This window comes from Gambusia affinis, linkage group LG04, assembly GCF_019740435.1.
Source record: "Gambusia affinis linkage group LG04, SWU_Gaff_1.0, whole genome shotgun sequence".
NCBI classification, from domain to species: domain Eukaryota; kingdom Metazoa; phylum Chordata; class Actinopteri; order Cyprinodontiformes; family Poeciliidae; genus Gambusia; species Gambusia affinis.
The window spans coordinates 22444385-22466684 of NC_057871.1; the positions used below are offsets into that span (position 1 = coordinate 22444385).

Here is a 22300-nt window from a genome sequence, read left to right on the forward strand (position 1 = left end):
TGAACATTTTTAATGTTCTCTTCACAATATTTATTTACTATTAATCTATTTGTATAATTTGTTCTTTAAATTAAATTAAATTGCCATCTATATTATTTTTTGGTCTCAGGAAATAACTGAGGGATGAAGAGACTGATGTCTGGTTCTTTAGGTTCTGAGGAGTCTGGGGTTCCTCTCCTGAAGGGGAGGAGAGGGGGCGTGGGTTCGAATCCCACCGCTGCCACCAGTGTAAGACTCGTGGGTGTCCAAATACTAGAAACAATTGAGCTCTTTCTCAATGTCGAACATTTAATTTCTTCTCCGCTCCTCAGCCGTTACCGCACTCCGCCGCAACCTAACGTTCGCTCCCCCCTTACATTCGGGGAGCCTTTCACAATAAAACATTTCCAAAACATTTTACATTTTCATAACTCCAATTTTCACTCTTACACTATTCCTCTGTCATTGATCATTTTATGCACAAACAGCTGTTAAGTATATAAAATGCTGACTAGAAAAAAAATCCTACATCGTCATTGCGCCCCTTCTAGTGCAGCGCCCCTATACGTTGCATATGCTGCATAGCCACCTTTTGCGCCACTGGCATGACGGACTCCTAAAGACAGCTTGGTTAGGTGGTGGTTGGCACCAGTGCAGGATTTGATGCTGAGTGGTAGTGGGTAGCTGTCACTGTTTTTGTCAGCATATCAGTGTGGAAACTTTGGATGCTGGGCTTGTGTCAAACAAGACAATAAAAATGCAGTTTCTGATTAACTTCCCATGAGTTGTTTGGAATTTTGGGAAATTAACTGTAGAAAATATGAATGATTCAATGAGTGCTGTATCATGCAGATAATGAATCATCCTGTTATCAGTTTTTGTGCGGGGCTTCCTTGTCCAAAAGAGGGAAAACCCTCCAATGCCACATAAAAATAAAATTAAGATTGGATTATCTTTCAAAATTAACTTTGACCAGCAATCCAGGACTGCTTTAGTGACAGGAAAATATGTTTTAAACCCAACCACAACTTGTATAAATGTGTTTGTGTGATAGAGATTTCTATCCAGGTTACATTGCTGGTTTCATGCAAATTCATGTGTTGAATATTTTGTGGTCTTTGCCTAATCCTTGCATGATATTTTTACAGATCCAAAATGGTAATGGAATGGTAACTCTATGGAAGAAACATATCACAAAAACCTACGAAAACATCCTCAATCTGGTCGGAAGGTCCATGTATGTATCTGTCAGTGTGCTGACTGAGAGTGGTAAGAGACACTACATTTAACTTTGAGACCATGAGGTAGATATAGACACACTGACCTGAAGAAAAAGAAAACATACAAAATGTCCTTGTGCATTTTATTTACACAATTTTAAATTGGTGTGATTTAAATATTTTCTTTGCCTGTGCAGCAGCGAGAAACAAAAAGAAAAAAGGTTTCAGTTCTCAGGCTGCATTGTACATGAGCAAAGAGACAGAGAGGATTGATGAAAAAGTCATATTTAATACGTTACAATACGCTATGAATGGAGGCTAGTCTGTCAGATTAAAAGTTTCTTTCAAAGATAACCTTGAAGCATGTATTAATTGTGCTTTTCATCAAACCCTCATTTCTGTATTAATATTGTTTTCATTGCTTTGACGTACTGCTCTACTCTAAGATATTCTTTAAGCAGCTGTAAGTGGTTTTGTGCAGTATTATTCTACGTAATGATGTTTTTGGGCATTCTATGAAATAGAGCAAAATAGTGTCATGTGTTGAAACATCACACAGCCAACAGCCCAGATGTTTCTAATTTCATCTAATGATAAAAAAAAAAAAAAATGTGTTGGAAAGCAGATATAAAATTTTAAAAATATGTTTTCAGGCTTTAGGCATGGAAGTAGAAGGAACACTGTCAGAGGTGGTCATGGAAAAAAATGACAACTGATTGGTGCAGTACTAATTTCTCTGTATGCTAAACGATATATAAGATTTACAATTATCTTGTAATTGTAAATCTTGTATATTACAAGATATGCAAGATTTGTAATATCTTGTATATTACAAATCTGGTTTAAATTTAAACCAGATTTGTGGATTTCAAAATCAATTCTCGAACGACATCTGCTTGAAAAAGTTGTACAGAAAAATCTCTGCATCTATAGGATTTTTGTTCAGGACAATGTTCCATCCATTTAAGTACAGGAAAGCCAGAGATGAAATGAAAGAATGATGACATGGCCCCTTTCCTCACCTGATCAAACCTCAACTGAGATCTCAGTGGCTCTTCTTGAACTGGAAATGATGGTTAAAAAAATTATGATTCAAGAAAACCACTATGAATCACAATGAGCCTCAGTGATTAGATGTGTGTGACGAGTGCAGATTTATCTTGATTTTTTTTTTTTTTTTTTTTACAATAAAATAAATAAGATTGGAATCTGGAAACTAACAAATGGCCATTGATTTACGACAAAACATCTCTTTTTCTTTCTCAGATATTCAGGTGAGATTAACAACATTGTTTAAATTAATTAATTCTTCAAAACTAAATGTTTCTCAAAAATCCAACTTTCTTAATAACCGAATGGATTGGATAGGTAGTTGATGAATTAGGCTTTATTTGTAAAACTTTAAACACAGAGAAATGTCCCTAAAATAGCATACCATTTCATACAACTGAAGCAGGAAAAGGTGCTAAACCTGCCTAAATAAACTTTGTTTATGCATTCCTGACAGGTAGCGAAATGGTGGAGGCAGAATTAAGAGGAATCCAGATTGTCCAATCCCCTTACACGATCCGCTTCAAAAGAACACCCAAATATTTCAAGCCAGGCATGTCGTTTGACATAACGGTAAAGTACAACTATCCAATAGATAAAGAAAATATTGTAATTATTAAATTGTCATTGTTGTACTATTGTTGATATAAGTGAGAGTTATTAGACGTATATTATATTAATGACATAACACCATTAAAGTTCTCCTGTTGCCAATGGCAGGTAGAAGTTTTGAATCCAGATGGTTCTCCAGCAGTGGGCATACCTGTGTCCGTTACCTGTTCTGACGAATGTGCTGGCCAAAACACTGGACTTTTGGCCACCACTGAAAGCAATGGGATGGCAAGACTTTCTGTTAACACCATAGCTGAGTTACAAAGACTGCAAATCACAGTATGTTTTCAGAAATGTCTCATGTAATTTTGTTGTTCAAACAATCTTCAAACAAAGATTGTTTGTTTGAATCTTTTCATATTTAGATTCTTGCTTTTTGTATTATTATTATTATTATTATTATTATTATTATTATTATTGCTACATTACAACTTACCACTTCTTCAACTTTAACATTTGCACGTGAATGTGTTTGTCCTGGTAAGGATGAAAAACTGGAACTACATTACTTTAGATCTCTTGAAAATATTCAGTCTTTAAGATTTCTTTAAAATAATCCTGTTTAGAGGGCAAATATCTTATTTAAAAACATGATAGATGAAATCACATCTGGAATTTTGCACTACGGAAAAAGAGTTATAGAGCCATAATTCTGATTAATGGTTTGACAATAAGCAGATAACCATCGTTTTACATTTCTGTATTGATTTCTTTTATTATTGATCTGTTGTAACATTCCATATTTTGTAGTGTCGTGTTTTCATTAGCTGTAAGCAGAACTCATATCAATGAACAGAAGGGAACTCATTCGTTTGTATGTATCTACATCATGCACTTTGATAAGTTATCTGAGTTGCTGAAATAAATTTTTCAAAAATATGAAAAAGGTTTTCTAAAACCTTTAACGAGGCTGTACTTACCTAAGCTAATTTATGTGTTCAATTGATTTTCCACAGGCAAATACTAATTATCCTGAAAATGAACCAAATAGACAAGCAAGGGCCACAATGGTTGCTCTACCATATAAATCCTCAAGCAACAGTTTACTTCGCCTAAGTAAGTGTTGTCATCTATAAGAACAATTTAAATAATTCCAGCCATGGAAAATGTAGCATATTAAATATGTACATTAATGTGTGAAACAACCTTTCAGGTGTCTTCCAAGCAGAAGTGGAGCTGGGGAAATCGATGAAAGTCGACTTCTACTTCTCCAAACCAGAAAGTCAGGAAAAACACATCACATACCTGGTGAGAGTTGGTCCGCAGTTTGCATATGCACACAATTCTTTGTTGTTTCATCTAAATAGTGAGGGATTAATGAACAAGTTTGTTTCCCTAGATATTAAGCAGAGGTCAGCTATTGCAACATTTCAGAGAAAAGAACATTAATCAAAACCAGATATCGGTGACGGTTGGCGTTACAAAAGAAATGCTGCCATCGTTCCGCATTGTAGCCTACTACCACACCAGTTCAAATGAACTGGTGTCAGATTCTGTTTGGGTGGATGTGACCGACACCTGCATGGGAAAGGTGAGAGACGCTAAAAGCATGATTTTGGAGAGACAGTAAAGAAAATGTAAATATTCTGTTTGTCTACCCGTTAGTTGACACTGAAAACGAAAACGGCTGTTGCTAGCTATGAACCTCAGAAGCCTATCAGTGTGGTAGTAGAAGGAGATCTGGGTGCCACTGTGGGAATGGTGGCTGTTGACAACGCCGTCTACATATTGAACAACAAGAACCGCCTCACACAGAAAAAGGTAAATTTTTATGGTGTTTATAATAAGAATTTAATAGAGACAGGCCAAAAATAAAAATACTATAGCCCAAAGCTAAACCAAAAGTCAAAACATTCTGATGCTTATTCTGAGATATGAAAAACAATTGACAAGCAAGGTGTGTGACACTTAAAGAAGAGCTCTCTGTAAGATAAATATAATGTCTTGTTTCAAACACAAGTGTGAAGCTCTAGTGCCCTGTCTTGTGTGGTGACATTTTATTTTCAAGCCACCTCTTTGATTAGATATGGGATGTAGTGGAGCAATATGACACGGGCTGCACAGCAGGTGGAGGGAAGGACGGGAGGAATGTGTTCTATGATGCAGGACTCTTGTTTGAGAGCAGTTATGGTGGAACACCATCCAGAACAGGTAACACTTTCCCCGAAATTTGTTTTCATTTCAATGATTTTAAACTAAGAAGCTGCAGACGCAGCACATAACATGCTCATTAAACACAAGTTTGGTTCCTTAATTTCTCTTGGCTTTTCATGACCTTTTCAGACAGTTGTACTTTATTTGATACTCCTGAAGTTACAACAATCTAATTTTATGACATACATGTATGTAATTGATTTGTCAGAAAGTTGTGAAGTGACGGACAGTAAGATGTTCACAGTGCTTATTGGTGTGACCTCGTTCAAGGCAGATGATAAATAAACTAACAGTCTAAGCTAGGTTATATTTGGGCTATTGTGTGAATCATCAGACATAAAACAATTGAATCTACACTACGTTAATGTATAATAGGTTCAGAAAATAATAATTATTTCTGCAATTTGAATCATCTATTTGTTATTTTTACATGAAACTTTCAGTGATATGTTATTTGCACATTGTGGAATTTGATATTAAGATCGTGTTTTTGAAAATTTCTGTTTCTAGATTTTAAATGCCCCACTGCCACCAGGAGGAAAAGAGAAAGAACCATCATGGAAGTCAGAACCAGCTTATGTAAGAATTTATTTTTTCATTGTATTTTTCTAATACTAGTGGCAATACTAGTGTTAATTTGTGGATAACAAGCTAATAATGTTACTGTTTATTGAATTGTGCCATTTCTTTTATAATACTTGTAAAGCAATATTGTCTCTGCAATGTCATTTCTTTTTTTTCCCCCACACAGCTTGAGATCGGGTTACATTTAGTAATTAAAAAAAAAAAAAAATAATGCTTTAATGATGCAATATTTGTTCCAGCAATTATTGATGAACTGAATCAGATGAAAGTTGTGCAAAATTGAAGACTTAGCAGATTATTGGTTCATTTTTGTGGGAGGTTTGTGATAAAGACAGACCTGTACTGTATAAAAAGCTTTGACATATGCATCTGCATTTTCTGTCTTTGTCAGTAAGTGATTTTAAAGACCATTTACAAAAGGACTGCTGTTTGGATGGTATGAAGGAAACCCCTGTTTCATACACCTGTGAGAGGCGCACTGAGTACATCATGGATGGTCCAGAATGCAAGCAGGCCTTCCTACTCTGCTGCAACGAGATGAGAAAACAGAGAGACGAGAGGAAGGTGGAAATCCTACACCTAGCTCGCAGTAAGAGACGAGCACACAATTAACTCATTTCTATTCAGTCATTTCTTAAACGAACAAGAAAACATCAGTTATTTCTAATCTTTTCCCAAGGTGAGACAGATGATTACGTATCCAGGGATGAAATAACGTCACGCTCCAAATTCCCAGAAAGTTGGTTTTGGAAGGATATTCCACTAAATAGCTGCCCTGAAAACGACCCCAAATGGTAAGAAGAGTAACAGAAGAAAATATGTAGCTACAGCTAAATGTTTTCTCACCAACATTATTTTTGGTTGATCCATCAGTACGACTGTGTCAGCTGAGATACCTCAACGTTTGCCGGACACAATCACAACGTGGCAGCTGACTGCCATCAGCATGTCAAAAACTCATGGTGAGCATCATCAGATTACATTTGTTGCGGTTTCACTTTACAGTGACTTAAGGGAGATTTGTAAGATGTCTCACTAATATTTAAATGATATTTGGAGTCTCATTGCACTATTTTAAAAATATATTTTTAAGCTTTAGCATTCATTTCTGAAATGATCATTTGCACATATGCAAAATAGTACTGTGGTTTATGCTTGTCTGACAAGAACAATAAAAAGCCCAGACCACAGTTTACAAGAAGCAAATGTCTCGCCTACTGAAGCCTTTTAAGACTTCAGTAGAAAAGCACTTTTTTATATTCTTCTAGGGTTTTGATTTCTATCTCATTATGTTTTTTCTCCTGCTTCATTAAAGGTCTCTGTGTGGCCAAACCATTGCAGATCATTACCTGGAAGCCGTTCTTTATTGACCTAAGGCTGCCCTACTCAGCTGTTCAAGGAGAACAACTGGAAATTAGGGCAATTCTCCACAACTACAATGACTATTCCATAACTGTGAGTTTGAGGTGTCCATACAGTCTGTTCCAGACTGTATAGGTGTCACACACTTTGAAGATTGAATAATATGTACTCCTCTTTTTTTCTTTCTTTGTCTGCCCTTTGCTCTTAAATGACTGACTGAGATTGAGTTTTCTTTTGTTAAATCTGCTCTACAGGTACGCCTTGAGTTTAAAGAGGAGGCCAGTATCTGCAGTTCAGCTTACAAAAAAAGGTGGTTTCGAAATGAGTTCCAGGTCGGAAGCCAAACTACAAGAGCTGTACCATTTATCATTATTCCCATGAAGCATGGATCTTTTCCTATTGAGGTCAAAGCAGCTGTTAAAGGCTCTTACCACTCAGATGGAGTCAGAAAGATGTTGCTTGTTGTGGTAAGAGAGACGAATGCCTGCTCTACACTTTTACTGTGCTGAATCATCCTATCTGGAAGACAGCATCTTCCAGATAGACCTCCCTATATCCATATTTGATAAATGCAATAGTACTTTGATAAGTACAGTATCCTTCTTTAGTTAAAACTTTAAAGGCAATATGCTTTTTGGCAGTTTTCACTGTTTATACCAGAAAATGGAAGAAAAAAAAATACTGGAGAAAATAACATTTAACAAAACATTTAGTAAGATCCCTACCCATATCCAATTTACCCAACTCAACTTCATCCCTCAAAGAGTATAAATATTTTATTTTTTGTTTGATTTCTTTATCTTATAGCACAATGTGGAAATTCATGCTAAATCAAAAAACTAAAATTTTATTTAGATCTTATATGATAAGCAAAATTAGGTACAGCAGAAAACTTTGTTTGTTATGTTTATTAGTAACTGCAAGTACCCAAATGGAGATGGAATCCAGTCAAGACAGGATTTTTTTACTCTAGATTTGTTTCTTTTTCTAGCCTCAAGGTGTGCTGATGAAAGAGCAAACAAGACAAATTCTAAATCCTGCTAGAAAAGGTAAGCCTAGAGAACACTCATTTATTGCTTTTGATTTGTGAAAGTGGACCCTTGTGCACAAAGTTTCTGAGTCCTCTCATGAAACTCCTACTTTAGCACAAATAAATCCTGCAAGGGAGTTTTAGCTTAAAAGGTGTGGTTGACCCGTTTCTAGGTGTGACGCTGTCTTGTAACTGTGATTGGTTGAAACACAAATCAACTTCATCTACTGTGACTAGTTGATAAAACTAAGCCAATTATTGAATCTAGTTTAGATTTTTTTAAAATCAATGATAATGAGACTATGCAGAACTGAATTAATTGCCATACGACATCAGCATGTCTGACCAGACCTTTCTTACATCCTCATTTTTATCGTGATTTATCATGGGCTTTTCTAATGCTGGTCATTTCACTTTGCGATCTATTTGATATTAAAATCTTTATTTTTTAAAAATATAGCTATTAAATATTTATTAAAAATGTTACTGATGCCCAGTGCTTACTGCAGAAATACAGCACTCAAACAGAAACAACCAATCAGGGTGAGGGTCTTAGCACTGTCAGTCATGCTGGGGTATGCGCTGTTCATGCCCTCCCACTTGCTCTCTGCTACACTACGTCCAGTGCGCCACTAGAGAGCTATGAATGCTCAGGCTGCTTAGCATGGTCACTGTTAACGGCAGAAAAACAATTTTCCTGTTATGGTAAATTGCTTACCTGCCATTATCACATTGACTGGCTGGTGAAGTAAAGGGCACAAAAACCAAACAGGAAAAAGGAGCAGTGCCTGCTGTTGGCATAGCTCTATCCATTTTATGGAGAATGACTCTCCTTTCTGTCATCTTCCCTGCTTAAGACACTTTTTGGCTCACTAAAAGAATAAGAAAAATTCAAAGAAGTTTCTTAAAATGCTGTTATTGGACCTATTTTTAGTATTAGGAATCTTTATGCATATGGTGCCTGATGTCTTGCTATTTCCTTTCATAGGCGGAAGGCAAGAGGAAATTATTAACAGTAACATTTCCATGGCCTATCTGGTTCCAAATACACCCAAGACCACTCTGATCTCTTTGACAGGTGAGATGAAGAAGTGCACAAAGCTACTGATACTGGATTCCATTGCATCCACATTATGTTTCTGCAGTAAATATGTTTCACTGAAAAAAAAATATAGTAGTTAAAGTTGTTAATATTTCAGCACCTCCCTCTGGTGCTATGGGTAGAACAAATTCCACACAACAAATGCCCTTATTGGGCAGGATTTGAACCCAAGACTTTCTTCTTATGAAGCAAAGGCACAAACCCCCTTCTACTGTGACATCCCCATCAGGAAAAGTTACACAATGAGAACTCAATGCAAAGAAGTCAAGTTATTTCCATCAATAGGACAAGAGTTTAAAGTTCTTACACTATTTTAGTACTTGCATGCCTACTAGATTTGTTATTGACAATGTATTTTATGCGTTTTCATAGTCACCACAAGTAGGTGATTTAGGTTCACTGCCATCCAGTGCACAGAGTAGTTGTCTTGTAATTAGAAGGTTGAAGGTTTGATTCCGGCACTCGACCTCATCTGTGTTTCAGTGTTTAAATATTTGTAAGTGTGAATGTGTCTGTAGAGTAAAGCAATTTGGTCAGTATGACACAGCTTGTTAGAGCTAACTATTTAGGAAGTTGTTAAATCTGCTCCATAATCTTCATCACTTTGTGTTAGATGTAGCCAAATGAACTTTGCAGTCAAAATCAAATGTTGGCAGTCACAAAAAATAGAGACAATGGTGGTATGTTTTTTCTAGAGATGCCTATGTTGTTTTTCAATGACAATCCTGATCACTGTGCATTTGTAAACACAGGTATTGGGCAGATGAATACACTGTTGGATAATGTCATTAGTGGGGAGTCCATGAGTGATCTAATTAGAGCGCCCTCTGGATGTGGAGAGCAGAACATGGCTGGCGTGACCCTCCCTGTAATTGCAGCTTTATATTTGGACAAAACCAACCAATGGGAAAGTGTGGGCTTTGAAAAGCGCAATGAAGCTATACAACACATTCGAACAGGTAAGCTTTTTTGAGCCTTTTTAGGCACAGATACTATTTATACAATGTTACTGCAACATACTAAACGCAAAAAAGAAAAACTTCATTAATACCTTACATTTTTTAGAACTATATCTTTTGATACTACAAAGGTAATCAAAAGTTTTTGCTGACTTTTTGCAGGTTACCAAGCACAGTTCGAATTTCGTAAAGGTGATGGATCTTTTGCTATTTATCCACACAGACCAAGCACCACCTGGTAAGGTGCTCACTTACAAATTACACATTTCATAGAAATTTCTACGAGAAAATTTTTTATTATTGTCCTCTTCTCACCTCTATCTTGGATAGGTTGACTGCATATGTTGCCAAGGTGTTTGCCATGGCAACACCCTATGTGCACATTGAATCCCATATGGTATGTGGTGCTATCAAGTTTCTGATTCTAAAGACACAGAGACCAGACGGCATGTTTGTGGAAGTTGGAGAGGTGTGGGACAGGACAATGATTGTGAGTACAATACATCAAGTAACACCGCCTTATAAATATGGTGTAAAAACAGAAAAGATGTCACCAACTCTGTATCCAATATACTTGAAAAGGGGGATGTGGGCGGTGTAGATTCTGATGCCTCCATGACTGCTTTCTGCCTGATTTCCATGAAGGAGTCAAGTGAAATGTGTTCTGACTATGTTCCTGTGAGTAGCTCCACCACACAGCATTTCCAGCCTTTTCATACTGTTTGTTCAGACACCATTTACTTCACCATAAATTAAAATGATTTATCTTCTTTTTAGCTAAATAATGAACTCTTTCTAGCTCTTATTCTCAGTGTCAGTGTGATAGACGCTGTTCTAAATTGTCAGTGACTCAATTGAAAAAGTATATTTGCATACCTCACCAATGCTGAGGCATGTAACTCATATTCAGTGACTCTTAAAAGGATACACTATTAGTTGAACTTGTTGGCCAAAATATGTTGTCATTTTTCTATTTAAAAAAATTTGCTGTTTGTGACACACCAAAACTCATAATTACATCAAAAAATGTCTATTATATTTTTCACCCATAGAGGTCACCATTTGTTCACCTTGCTGTGTTGATGAGGCGTTTCTGTACTGGAATCGACAGCATAAATATAGGAAGGCTAACTTTACCCCAGTATTTTTTTTTATCATAATGTGTTTGACTGATGCAACTTTAGACAATACCACACTGAGTTGCTGTTGGTGTAATTTAAAAAAAAAATTGTGAGGTGAATTTACCACAAAAAAACAGAAAGTGCTGAACACAACTTCTGAAGGATCTATTTATGCTCTCAACATTTTTTCTGACCCTGTCATGACTTATTGGAGTAATGTTTTTGTACCAAAGGCCCTTTCAAACAGCATGACAAAAGCACAAGCCTACTTGGAACAACGACTGCCGAGGCTCACCAACCCTTATGCTGTTGCGTTGACATCATACGCCCTGGCAAACTTTAAAAAACTGGACCGAAACGTTCTCTTCAAGCATGCTGCCCAAGGTATCCTAGCATAAAATTTCATCTCAAACATGTAAAAAAAAAATCCAAAAATAACTAGTTAAGAGGTTAGTCACACACAAACTATAGCGATAATTTGTGGATGTTTTTACAGATCGAACACACTGGCCTGTTCAAAAGGGGAAAGATGCTACACTGGAGGCCACAGCTTATGCTCTTCTTGCACTTGTTAAGGACCAGGTGGGTGTTGTGACAAATGGCAGACTAAAAAACCTAAAAACCAAAGTGTCGTGGCAAAGATGACTACAGGGAGATATTAATATGTATACGATTTTATTTTTGTGGTCCTATGTCATTTTTAATCATGAAGTTGCAGTGGGATTTCTGTTTTTTGATATCACTATCTGGACATTTTGATAAAACTGAATAAAGGCAGTGCCAGAACACAGCATTTTATTAAAATGTACATGTTTTGTGCTTTTATGCCACATAATTGCAACTATTTCAGAAGGACTAGCCAAACAGGGCCTGCATAAAACAGTGGCACTGTAGGAGTATGATTTCAAAACGACTTTTAAACAAAAGGGTAAAGACACATCTCATGGCACAAAGTTTTGCTATAACATTGTTTGGATTTCTTGTCAAAGTGTAAAATAATTTGTTTTCAATATGCAGTTATAGTTGACAAAATTGTAATAACAAGACAACTGCCATGAGAAAATCAGTAAACCTGAGGTACCAAAACTGCTAAAGTACACTAACCTTTCAAGCATTTTACTTAAAAGTAGATTTTGACAATACTTTACTCCGGCATGGAGACTACCAAACTTTTGAATAAAAATGTGAACGTCTAGCTTTTTGTATTTATATTTATTTGTATTTGTACTTGTAAGTACAAATACAAATACAATACAAATGTCTACTTCAACAGGTGTTATCACAGCAAAATACCTTTCTCAAACTTTCTACTGTCCTACAAATTTTTGCCAGATGAAATAATGAAATAATGTGGAAAAAGCAGAAACAGTGCTTTCTGCTCGCTTGGAATGGAGAGTATTTGGCCTCTACATCCAATGGGAACAACATGTTCCCATTGCTGTCCTTAAAATCCTAAAAAATTAGAGATTATTCTATCAAATTAGTAGGGGATCATGTAATCCCCTTTTGGGATTACACGATCTTAATCCCAAAAGGTATTAAGATCATGTAATACATTCAGTGAAACATTGAAATAAAACACATTGCTTTTTTGCCTGCTTTTCTTAAAGGCATTTCAAGAAGCTAAACCTATTGTACGATGGCTCAGCCAACAGCAAAAATACGAGGGAGGCTACGGATCAACTCAGGTAATTCAAAACTCTCGATAAATCACAAACTTCGTTTGTAATGAATTAAATGGTTTCAGACTTCTTTTGTTTAATCTGATATCTTGATGCTGAATTATATATTTTTCTCCAGGCTACTATAATGGTGTATCAGGCTGTGGCAGAGTATGCCTCCAATGTGAATGAGCCTCCTTTTGATCTAAATGTGGACATATCAATCAAAGGCAGGTCACTGATGAACAAGATAAACTTGAACAATCAAAATCACTACACCACTAGAACATCTAAGGTGAGAAGATGGATAAAAACTGCTAACAAGAGTGAAAACTACTGCTTTTCTGATAAACCACAGAATGGAATATTTCTGCCTTCATTGTTTTGTCCTTAAAAGTGACAAACTAAGGTCTATTCAGTACAAAATCTATAATGTAACCTAAAAAAACACCATCAGACTGAAAAACAAACCCTGCACACCATAGTGAAATATAACCTTATGCAAGTTTTTGTATCAATTCTTTTGAGGAGCCTTTAAAATACACTTATTGACTGTTTTATCGGATGAATAAATTGTAAGAAACTCAGTGAACTTTGACATCTAGACCTGATTAGTTGTTGAAGTTGAAACTATCGTGTCAGAAGAAAAAAAAGGCCATTCAAGGGCTAACATAGTTGTTTCAGGTTCCAAATGGGCTGGCAGCAATCATGCCATTGTCAACAGTTTCTAAACTGTGCAGAACAATCCCTTTGGTTTAGGTATATACAGTGAGCAGACTGTGAGTTGGTAGAAAGGCAACAAGGCAAGGCAAGGCAAGGCAACTTTATTTATATAGCACCTTTCAGCCAAGGACAATTCAAAGTGCTTGTACAAAACAAGTTAAAAACAACAAGAAGATAATAAAAAGAAAGTAAATTAAAACCCAAGCAGATTAAAAATGTACAAAATAAAATATTACACTTTGAATATAGTTAAAAACGAGAGGACGATTTTAGTTGCAAGGCAACAGTGGATCAGATTGAGACGAGTGTTACTTAAAACGAGTCCTTTATGTTTTGAATTTACCAAGTAAATTTGTTCACTTTGGAGCTCATTTTACTATATAATTAGTATAAATATATTTTTGGTTTTTTATGTAAGCAATTTCCCATTTCCCCAACAGTTTGACGGCATTAATAAGGATGTCACAGTAACTGCAACAGGGACAGGAGAAGCAACGTTTAATGTGAGTATAACTCATTGTTTTTGAAAATATATTTTTTTCTGTAGTGCTTTTGTTAATTTTGTAGTGCTTTTGTTAATATAGTGCTTTTGTTAATGTTGTGTTTTCGTTATTGTTGTGTTTTTGTTAATGTTGTAGTGGTTTGCACCTCAGGGCCACCCTATATATCATATAAAAACTCCTGAAAACAGTAAAAGCTTGAGCATGTTTATGTTACCCTGTCCGTGTGAGTAGTAATCCTAACGATCTGGAACTTTGTTCATTTTAATTTCTTCCATCTATGGCGGACATTTCTTGTGACGTAATGACCGACTGTCCTTGTTTTGATTTTTAGCTTTCAACTCCTCCCCGCAGGGCTGTTTTCATCGCGATGAATGAGAGAAGTTTCTTTAATTTTTTTCCCTAAAGGCATATCTGATTAGGGACATGGAGCAATAAGCAAATTCGGCTCGCGTCTACGTTAGTAGACGTGACTAGCTGCAGCTAACTAGCTTCTACTCTATTTTTTGAGTAGTTGTCGTGGTGTCCAGTCAACTGAGTGCTGATAAAACGGTCAGGAAAAATTTCTCCTGTTTCATATTTCTCGGTGGCTTTATTTTTTGCACTAAGCTTCGAGTTGTTTTTTTTTTTCTTTGGAACACGCTGGTGTGTCAGAACGTTTTTTCACTGTGGCTGATTGGTTCTTTCCGTGTTGAGAAGAGAGGCGAGGAGACTCAGAGCTGAGCTCCGTGTAATTAGGTAATAACGGTACGGCAGCAGGAAAAAGCACTTCTTAGGCTTCTCTATTTTCTTACCTTATCGCGGGTAGCAGTTCCTTTTGTGAAATTCAGCCCAGTCAAGACTATAAAACCTGCTCACCGGCTTCTTCTTTGCGGTTCGGCCATGTTTGCCTTCGTCTTAACAATTTGAATATCACTGCATGGGTGATGGGATGACGTATTTACGCCGTAAAAGCAACACATCGCGATAACATTTATTTTCCCGGAATTTTTTTTTTTTAAAGCCGGTATTATGATGAATAATTATGATGTGGCTCAGCCCTACTCAATTGCTATTATCCCTTTTCTCTTGAAGATGCTGTGTCAGTATTAGCAAAGTTGATGCTGAGCTGGTTTACTCCAGAGAAATTCAAGTTGAAATTCATTGTGCTGTGTAATCAAAAGCTTTCTGTGGCTGTAACAGTTCATAATTTGTTTTCTGTGCTTCAGATGGTATCACTTTATTATGCAATCCCAACAAAAAAGGAGAGTGACTGTGAGATGTTTGACCTGACATTGCATCTTTTTGAAGGTACTGTCATTTGTCTGTTTATCTTTGTTTAATGCTTGATTATTTGGGGTTTGGTTGTATCGGTTCTCCCTGCTTGCCTTTTTTTTTCTCAAAGTAACTGTAATCAAATTTGTTTTTTGCAGAGAGCTCTGAAGAAGATAAAAGAGTGTACAAACTCAAGATAGAAGTTTTGTGAGTACTCTCATTGCTTTAGTGTTATTCAAGCTCAGTAAAATGTCCCTATAAAATTTAAAGTTAAAACATATTATATAGGAACATATTTAAATGTCAGTTCACTTGGCACGTTTATGACTAAACTGAAACATTTTGTGCAACACAACATATAACAACAAGAAGCTATCTAAGGCGCAAAAGAAGAAAACATCCTGATCCTGACCTTAACTTCCAATCTGGCTATTAAAGTTCACACAACGCAGTAAGACTGCAACTGCAATGTTAGCAACTCATGTTGCATTGAATAGCCTAAGAAGCACCATAAAGACTCTTGCTGTGTATGTAGATGCACCCACACAGGTCAACTGAGGTAGTATTCACAGCATTTGTCAAGTAAAACAAAGGTTCTCAAATTTACATAAAATTTTAACACAAATAAGGTGGCAAATACACGAGCAAAGCACTATATACAAGCTGTACTTCAGAGAAAAATGACTGCTTTGCATCAGTTAGCCTAAAAAGTACAAAAAACAAAGTAGTGTTGTATAGTTACAACATACAACAGCAGGCTAAAATGCAGAATTAACAACTTAGTATTACAGACTCATGTTGTATCACACAGGTGGTTAGTAGGCTAAGTCATATTAGCCTATATGTTAATCAGATATATAAGCATTTTCCTATTTTCAGGTGGGATGCAAATATTTTTAAAAGCTTGTGTTACTGTTTGAGGTATTGCTAGTGCTGACATTCATGAGATTCTGTGATTCTCTTAAATGTTTTTGTACGTTTGTTTCTGTGTGTGTGCAGGTACAAAAACATGGAGCGCAATGCATCCATGTCTATCTTGGATATTGGTTTACCGACAGGCTATACATTTAACAAAAATGACCTGGACGCAGTAAGAGTTGCTCACAAACATGGGAGTTAAAATAAATTGTCATGAATCAGATCTAATACTAACCATGAGTTTTTGTAAATCTGCTGGTTGTGTAGTTGTCTAAAGGGCGTGACCGCATCATTGATGATTATGAGGCAGACAAAGAGCTATCCGAAAAGGGATCCCTGATCATTTATCTGAAGATGGTAAGAATGTGTCTCTGGCTGAATTTGAATTGGACCAAGCAAAGGTTAAAATAACAACATGAGTCTTTTGAATGTACCGCATCATTGGCGGTTGTGTTAGCATACGGATTCAAGCAATCTGGAGCACTTGTAGCTTTATCATTCGAAATATACAAGAATTAAAAAGTGATATGTGGTTCGACACACACTTGTTATGATATTTACGTCCACCTCTTCTCACAGGTTCCTAACAGCCGGCCTGAAGAAATCTCTTTCAGGATAGAACAAAGCATGCCAGTGGGGTTCTTGCAACCTGCTGCTGTGTCTGTCTACGAGTACTATGAGAGTAGGTTTCTAAATAACAAAAATAAGTGCAACTCAGGCTGAACAAATTGCTGTCACAAGATATTTATATGTCTGCGTTAAAAGCACAGAGAGTATGCAGTGCATTCAAGATCTGCGTTGTAAATGTCTAAATGCTTAAAACATTAATACCTTCACGAATCCTCAAAGGTATAGGGTTAAAGTAATGTGTTTCTGTTAGCTGCTTCAGAGAAACGGTGTGTGAAGTTCTACCGTCCTCAGAGGGAAAGTGGCGAGTTATTGAGGCTTTGTGAAGGCGAGGCATGTCTCTGTGCTGAAGGTAACGTAATTATCTAGGCTGTTTATAAACCATGCAACACAACTCACGCTGGAATGCTAGAACACATTTTGAAACACTTTTTTCATAATTTTTCCTTATTCTTTTTAAAACTTTGTTGAAAATGATACAAATGGTGTTTAAAGGATTATAATGGCATTTTTCCATGTTTTTTTTGGGGGTGGGTTTGTAGTTGAGTGTATTGTAAACAACAATTTAACAAAGAGGACACACCATTTTTATGTAAGCAAGATTGAAAACGGTTGATGTACAAAGAAGATTTTGACAGAAACAGATTTTGTTTTTCCAATTAGAACTAGCAAGTTCTTGATCCTACTTTTTAATGCTAAATAATGTTCATTGCTTATCAAGATGAATTATGAATAGGTAAGCAGGCAAACTTAAGTCTAAGGAGTAAAAAACATTGAGTTTGGATTGTCACCAACACAAAATAGAATTGTGTTCTTGCAAAAAATTGTACTATAAAGTAAGACAATGCAAGAACCCTACTGAAAATATTGTTGTTCATTTTCTTCACCCAGTATTGGAGGCACGTTCAAACGTGTTCAAATCCAGCATGCACACATGTTAATGAAGCATAACCGTTTTTACAAATATATATTACACATTTGCTCTCTTACACTCCTCACAGACGTATCTTAACTTTCCTGTTTATTTTTCTTCAGAAAACTGCAGTAAACAGAGAAAAGAGGGACTCAGCAATGATAACCGTCTTGCAAAAGCTTGTGAATCCTCAGAATCAAGCAAAATAGATTTTGGTAAGAGTGTTCATTATAGTGTGAAATTATAGGGACATCTTTTCTAAAGGCTTTATTGAGTGAGAGGTCATCACAGTTTATAAATGTTCTTTATTTCAGTTTACAAAGTAGTTGTGGAGGATTTTTCTGGCAATTACACCAGCGACTCCTACACCGTGCGCATTTTGCAAACCTATAAGAAAGGTGGGTGTTCTCTGTTTATTTTTGATTGTTTGTATATCCGGACTGTGTAAAAAACAAATTTCTTGGACTGCTATTTTAATCTACTGCAAGTTCATAAGAGATTCTGCTTGAATCCACAGAGAATCTGTCTTTACTGTTAGAAACCGAACATTTAAGGACAATAAACATGTCCTGAATGCCTGTTGTACTTATGCCAGTTCGTGTGTCCAGCGTTCTCTTTTCTAACACACCTTCTCTTGGATAGGGACGACTGATGAGAGTCCACAGGGAAAATACCGCACATTCCTTAGTTACAAGCACTGCAGAGAGGCGCTGGATCTGAAACCAAGCAAAACCTACCTGATCATGGGTTCATCATCTGATATTCACATCGTTGGCACCTCGTAAGTGTGTTTGTATGTTGTAAGGGTTGTTTATATGGCTTCAAGATCCAGAGTCATGTTGGTGTAGCAGCAGAACCGGCAAGGAAGAGGCTTATTTGACTTTTAGGGGAATAGGATTTCTTCCTGAACCTAAGATTATACACTATTTCAGATTTTTCAGCAAGTTAACTAAATGACAAATGGGTTTCATTGGGTTTCTGTAGTTTCTCTATTAATTCTGCATAATTTTTACTTTACAAGTTAACATGTTTAGAAAATGCATAATTTTCTAAAAAACCAAAAAAAAAATTACTACTTGTCAACTTCCCTAGACTAAGTTGGGTCTAGGGTAAATCCTAGACCCAACTTAGTCTAGACTATTTTACGGTGGCCCTGAGGTGCAAACCACTACAACATTAACAAAACCACTACAACATTAACGAAAACAGAACATTAACAAAAGCACTACAACATTAACGAAAACGTAAAGGGTATGTCCCAGTTGGAGACCTCAGAAATCGCTGATTGGACAATAGGCATAAATACATATACGCTGGTTCCTACTTACATCACCGCCATCTTGAAAGTGGCAGTAGAGAAAAGCTGCTGCGTGGACGAGTTTCAACGGTTTTACTGTACAAAGTGGACCCACTGCCTTTACGTTATGTTTTTTAATTCATATCTTGAAATAGCAAATGCACATTGAATTATGGAATTGTGTTAATATGTTCATGAATACATCACTGTAAAGGTATGGGTGTGTTCATCAATAAAACTATTTATCAGAATCAGCTGTATCAAATGTAATTGTTGTGCCCCAAAACAATGAAATAATCACATCAAAAAGTTCGAAACGTCCTTTTTTTCATTCCTATATAATAATGTGTGACAGATTGTAACAGTGGCATTCATTTCACTTGAAATACTTTGCAGAACAGCACTTTACGAAGTTCGGTCCATTTACTTGTATTAGCTTGCTGGTAGATAAGCCACTTTCAATATGGCGGACGATATAATTTATCACAACAACGGGCCGACCCGTTCAAGCGATAACTTCCGGTTCAAAAGCACTGTCATCCAATCAGCGATCTCTCAGGTCTCCAACTGGGACATTCCCTTTCCGTTTTCGTTAATGTTGTTGTGTTTTCGTTAATGTTGAAGTGTTTTCGTTAATGTTGTAGTGTTTTCGTTAATTTTGTGTTTTCGTTAATATTGTAGTGTTTTCGTTAATGTTGAAGTGGTTTTGTTAATGTTGAAGTGGTTTCGTTAATGTTGAAGTGTTTTCGTTAATGTTGAAGTGTTTTCGTTAATGTTGAAGTGTTTTCGTTAATGTTGAAGTGTTTTCGTTAATATTGTGTTTTCGTTAATATTGTAGTGTTTTCGTTAATGTTGAAGTGGTTTTGTTAATGTTGAAGTGTTTTCGTTAATGTTGAAGTGTTTTCGTTAATGTTGTTGTGTTTTCGTTAATGTTGAAGTGTTTTCGTTAATGTTGAAGTGGTTTTGTTAATGTTGAAGTGTTTTCGTTAATGTTGAAGTGGTTTTGTTAATGTTGAAGTGGTTTTGTTAATGTTGAAGTGTTTTCGTTAATGTTGAAGTGTTTTCGTTAATGTTGTTGTGTTTTCGTTAATGTTGAAGTGGTTTTGTTAATGTTGAAGTGGTTTTGTTAATGTTGAAGTGTTTTCGTTAATGTTGAAGTGGTTTTGTTAATGTTGAAGTGTTTTCGTTAATGTTGTAGTGTTTTCGTTAATGTTGTTGTGTTTTCGTTAATGTTGAAGTGTTTTCGTTAATGTTGAAGTGTTTTCGTTAATGTTGAAGTGTTTTCGTTAATGTTGTTGTGGTTTTGTTAATGCAGTGTTTTCGTTAATGTTGAAGTGTTTTCGTTAATGTTGAAGTGGTTTTGTTAATGTTGTGTTTTCGTTAATGTTGAAGTGTTTTCGTTAATATTGTAGTGTTTTCGTTAATGTTGTTGTGGTTTTGTTAATGCAGTGTTTTCGTTAATGTTGAAGTGTTTTCGTTAATGTTGAAGTGGTTTTGTTAATGTTGTAGTGGTTTTGTTAATGTTGTTGTGTTTTCGTTAATGTTGAAGTGTTTTCGTTAATATTGTAGTGTTTTCGTTAATGTTGTTGTGGTTTTGTTAATGCAGTGTTTTCGTTAATGTTGAAGTGTTTTCGTTAATGTTGTAGTGGTTTCGTTAATGTTGTAGTGGTTTTGTTAATGTTGTTGTGTTTTCGTTAATGTTGAAGTGTTTTCGTTAATGTTGTAGTGTTTTCGTTAATGTTGAAGTGCTTTCGTTAATGTTGAAGTGTTTTCGTTAATATTGTAGTGTTTTCGTTAATTTTGTGTTTTCGTTAATTTTGTGCTTTCGTTAATGTTGAAGTGTTTTCGTTAATGTTGTAGTGTTTTCGTTAATGTTGAAGTGTTTTCGTTAATTTTGTGTTTTCGTTAATTTTGTGTTTTCGTTAATGTTGTAGTGTTTTCGTTAATGTTGTAGTGTTTTCGTTAATGTTGTTGTGTTTTCGTTAATATTGTAGTGTTTTCGTTAATGTTGTAGTGGTTTCGTTAATATTGTAGTGTTTTCGTTAATGTTGTAGTGTTTTCGTTAATGTTGTTGTGTTTTCGTTAATATTGTAGTGTTTTCGTTAATGTTGTAGTGGTTTCGTTAATATTGTAGTGTTTTCGTTAATGTTGTTGTGTTTTCGTTAATGTTGAAGTGTTTTCGTTAATGTTGAAGTGTTTTCGTTAATGTTGTTGTGTTTTCGTTAATATTGTAGTGGTTTTGTTAATGTTGTAGTGGTTTGCACCTCAGGGCCACCGTACTATTTAGACTAAGTTGGGTGTGGCAGAGCCAAAAGGCTTCATATTTTTGGTGAAAATCGACAGGAGACTTACACAAATTAATTGTTTTGAGTCTCATAGCAGTTTTCATGGTGATAAGATTTAAAATTCTATTTTAATGAAATATGTAGCTCCTTGAATCGTGAGATGATTTTTTAATTGAACCCAACTTGCTTTGATAAGTCCTCATATTTTGCTAATAAACAGCCAAAATACTTTTAAAGTTTTGTTAAAACATTTCATAAAAATCAGAAGTCATCTAAGATATATTTTTTGATATTCTGATGCACTTGGTCCTTGAATAAAGCATAACCGTCTAAAATCTTGCTTAGTGAAAACTCAATGCATTGTTCCCTATTGTGTGTTCAGATACCGGTACATCATTGGTGAGACTACTTGGGTCGAGTACTGGCCGACCAGAGAAGAGTGCCAGACTGACATACATTACTCCGTTTGTTCGGATTTGGAGAACATGGAGGATCAGTTGTTACACTTTGGATGTATGATGAAGAAATAGAAAATGAAAAGTTAATCTTGCTAGTTATTCTGAAACCCTTCTTGATAATTGTTTTTTTTTCTTCTCCAAACATTGTTCTAACTTGTAAAGGGAGGTTTTCATACTTTATATCAACTGTCACTAACAACAGGCTCCTATAAGTTGATGTTTAATGTGTAAGGTATTCCTCACTGCAATAGTTACAAAGAACATGCAAATGTATTTGGAGGAACTGTCTGTTATTTTAAGTGCACATGCAAATGGATAATAGTGTGAATAAAGGAATACAATTAAACCCCAATTTTTTTTGCAAGATTTTAATTTAATTATTTTATGCAGTTTTTCTTCTCACTTGATGCATAATAAAATGTAAATTATAATGGTGCAAGATTCAGACAGCATGATTTTCAACAGTTTGGTTTTAAGTTTTTTCTTAGTA

At 35.7% G+C, this 22300-nt stretch overlaps 1 protein-coding gene across 3 annotated transcripts in view; it reads left to right on the forward strand.

Annotated features, from left to right (window-relative positions):
- The window catches only part of LOC122829687 (complement C3-like), a 28172-nt gene extending 6010 nt beyond the window's left edge, over positions 1 to 22162 (forward strand). The window contains exons 9-43 of one of the 3 annotated variants that reach the window (XM_044114440.1): positions 1128 to 1248; positions 2707 to 2822; positions 2970 to 3140; positions 3818 to 3917; positions 4015 to 4109; positions 4201 to 4392; positions 4467 to 4622; positions 4886 to 5012; positions 5526 to 5594; positions 5992 to 6189; positions 6280 to 6394; positions 6474 to 6562; positions 6916 to 7055; positions 7217 to 7429; positions 7954 to 8011; positions 8981 to 9070; positions 9847 to 10053; positions 10216 to 10291; positions 10384 to 10543; positions 10636 to 10731; positions 11408 to 11558; positions 11671 to 11756; positions 12785 to 12862; positions 12975 to 13130; positions 13999 to 14061; positions 15267 to 15348; positions 15471 to 15519; positions 16312 to 16402; positions 16498 to 16587; positions 16810 to 16912; positions 17111 to 17209; positions 17893 to 17985; positions 18085 to 18168; positions 18413 to 18551; positions 21735 to 22162. In XM_044114440.1, coding sequence (XP_043970375.1) covers positions 1128 to 1248; positions 2707 to 2822; positions 2970 to 3140; positions 3818 to 3917; positions 4015 to 4109; positions 4201 to 4392; positions 4467 to 4622; positions 4886 to 5012; positions 5526 to 5594; positions 5992 to 6189; positions 6280 to 6394; positions 6474 to 6562; positions 6916 to 7055; positions 7217 to 7429; positions 7954 to 8011; positions 8981 to 9070; positions 9847 to 10053; positions 10216 to 10291; positions 10384 to 10543; positions 10636 to 10731; positions 11408 to 11558; positions 11671 to 11756; positions 12785 to 12862; positions 12975 to 13130; positions 13999 to 14061; positions 15267 to 15348; positions 15471 to 15519; positions 16312 to 16402; positions 16498 to 16587; positions 16810 to 16912; positions 17111 to 17209; positions 17893 to 17985; positions 18085 to 18168; positions 18413 to 18551; positions 21735 to 21882 — 4101 coding nt within the window. In that variant the 3' untranslated portion in view covers positions 21883 to 22162. The remainder of the gene's footprint in view (positions 1 to 1127; positions 1249 to 2706; positions 2823 to 2969; positions 3141 to 3817; positions 3918 to 4014; positions 4110 to 4200; positions 4393 to 4466; positions 4623 to 4885; positions 5013 to 5525; positions 5595 to 5991; positions 6190 to 6279; positions 6395 to 6473; positions 6563 to 6915; positions 7056 to 7216; positions 7430 to 7953; positions 8012 to 8980; positions 9071 to 9846; positions 10054 to 10215; positions 10292 to 10383; positions 10544 to 10635; positions 10732 to 11407; positions 11559 to 11670; positions 11757 to 12784; positions 12863 to 12974; positions 13131 to 13998; positions 14062 to 15266; positions 15349 to 15470; positions 15520 to 16311; positions 16403 to 16497; positions 16588 to 16809; positions 16913 to 17110; positions 17210 to 17892; positions 17986 to 18084; positions 18169 to 18412; positions 18552 to 21734) is intronic. The other 2 variants (XM_044114441.1, XM_044114442.1) reach the window with 2 other exon arrangements.
- The last annotated feature ends 138 nt before the right edge of the window (positions 22163 to 22300 follow it).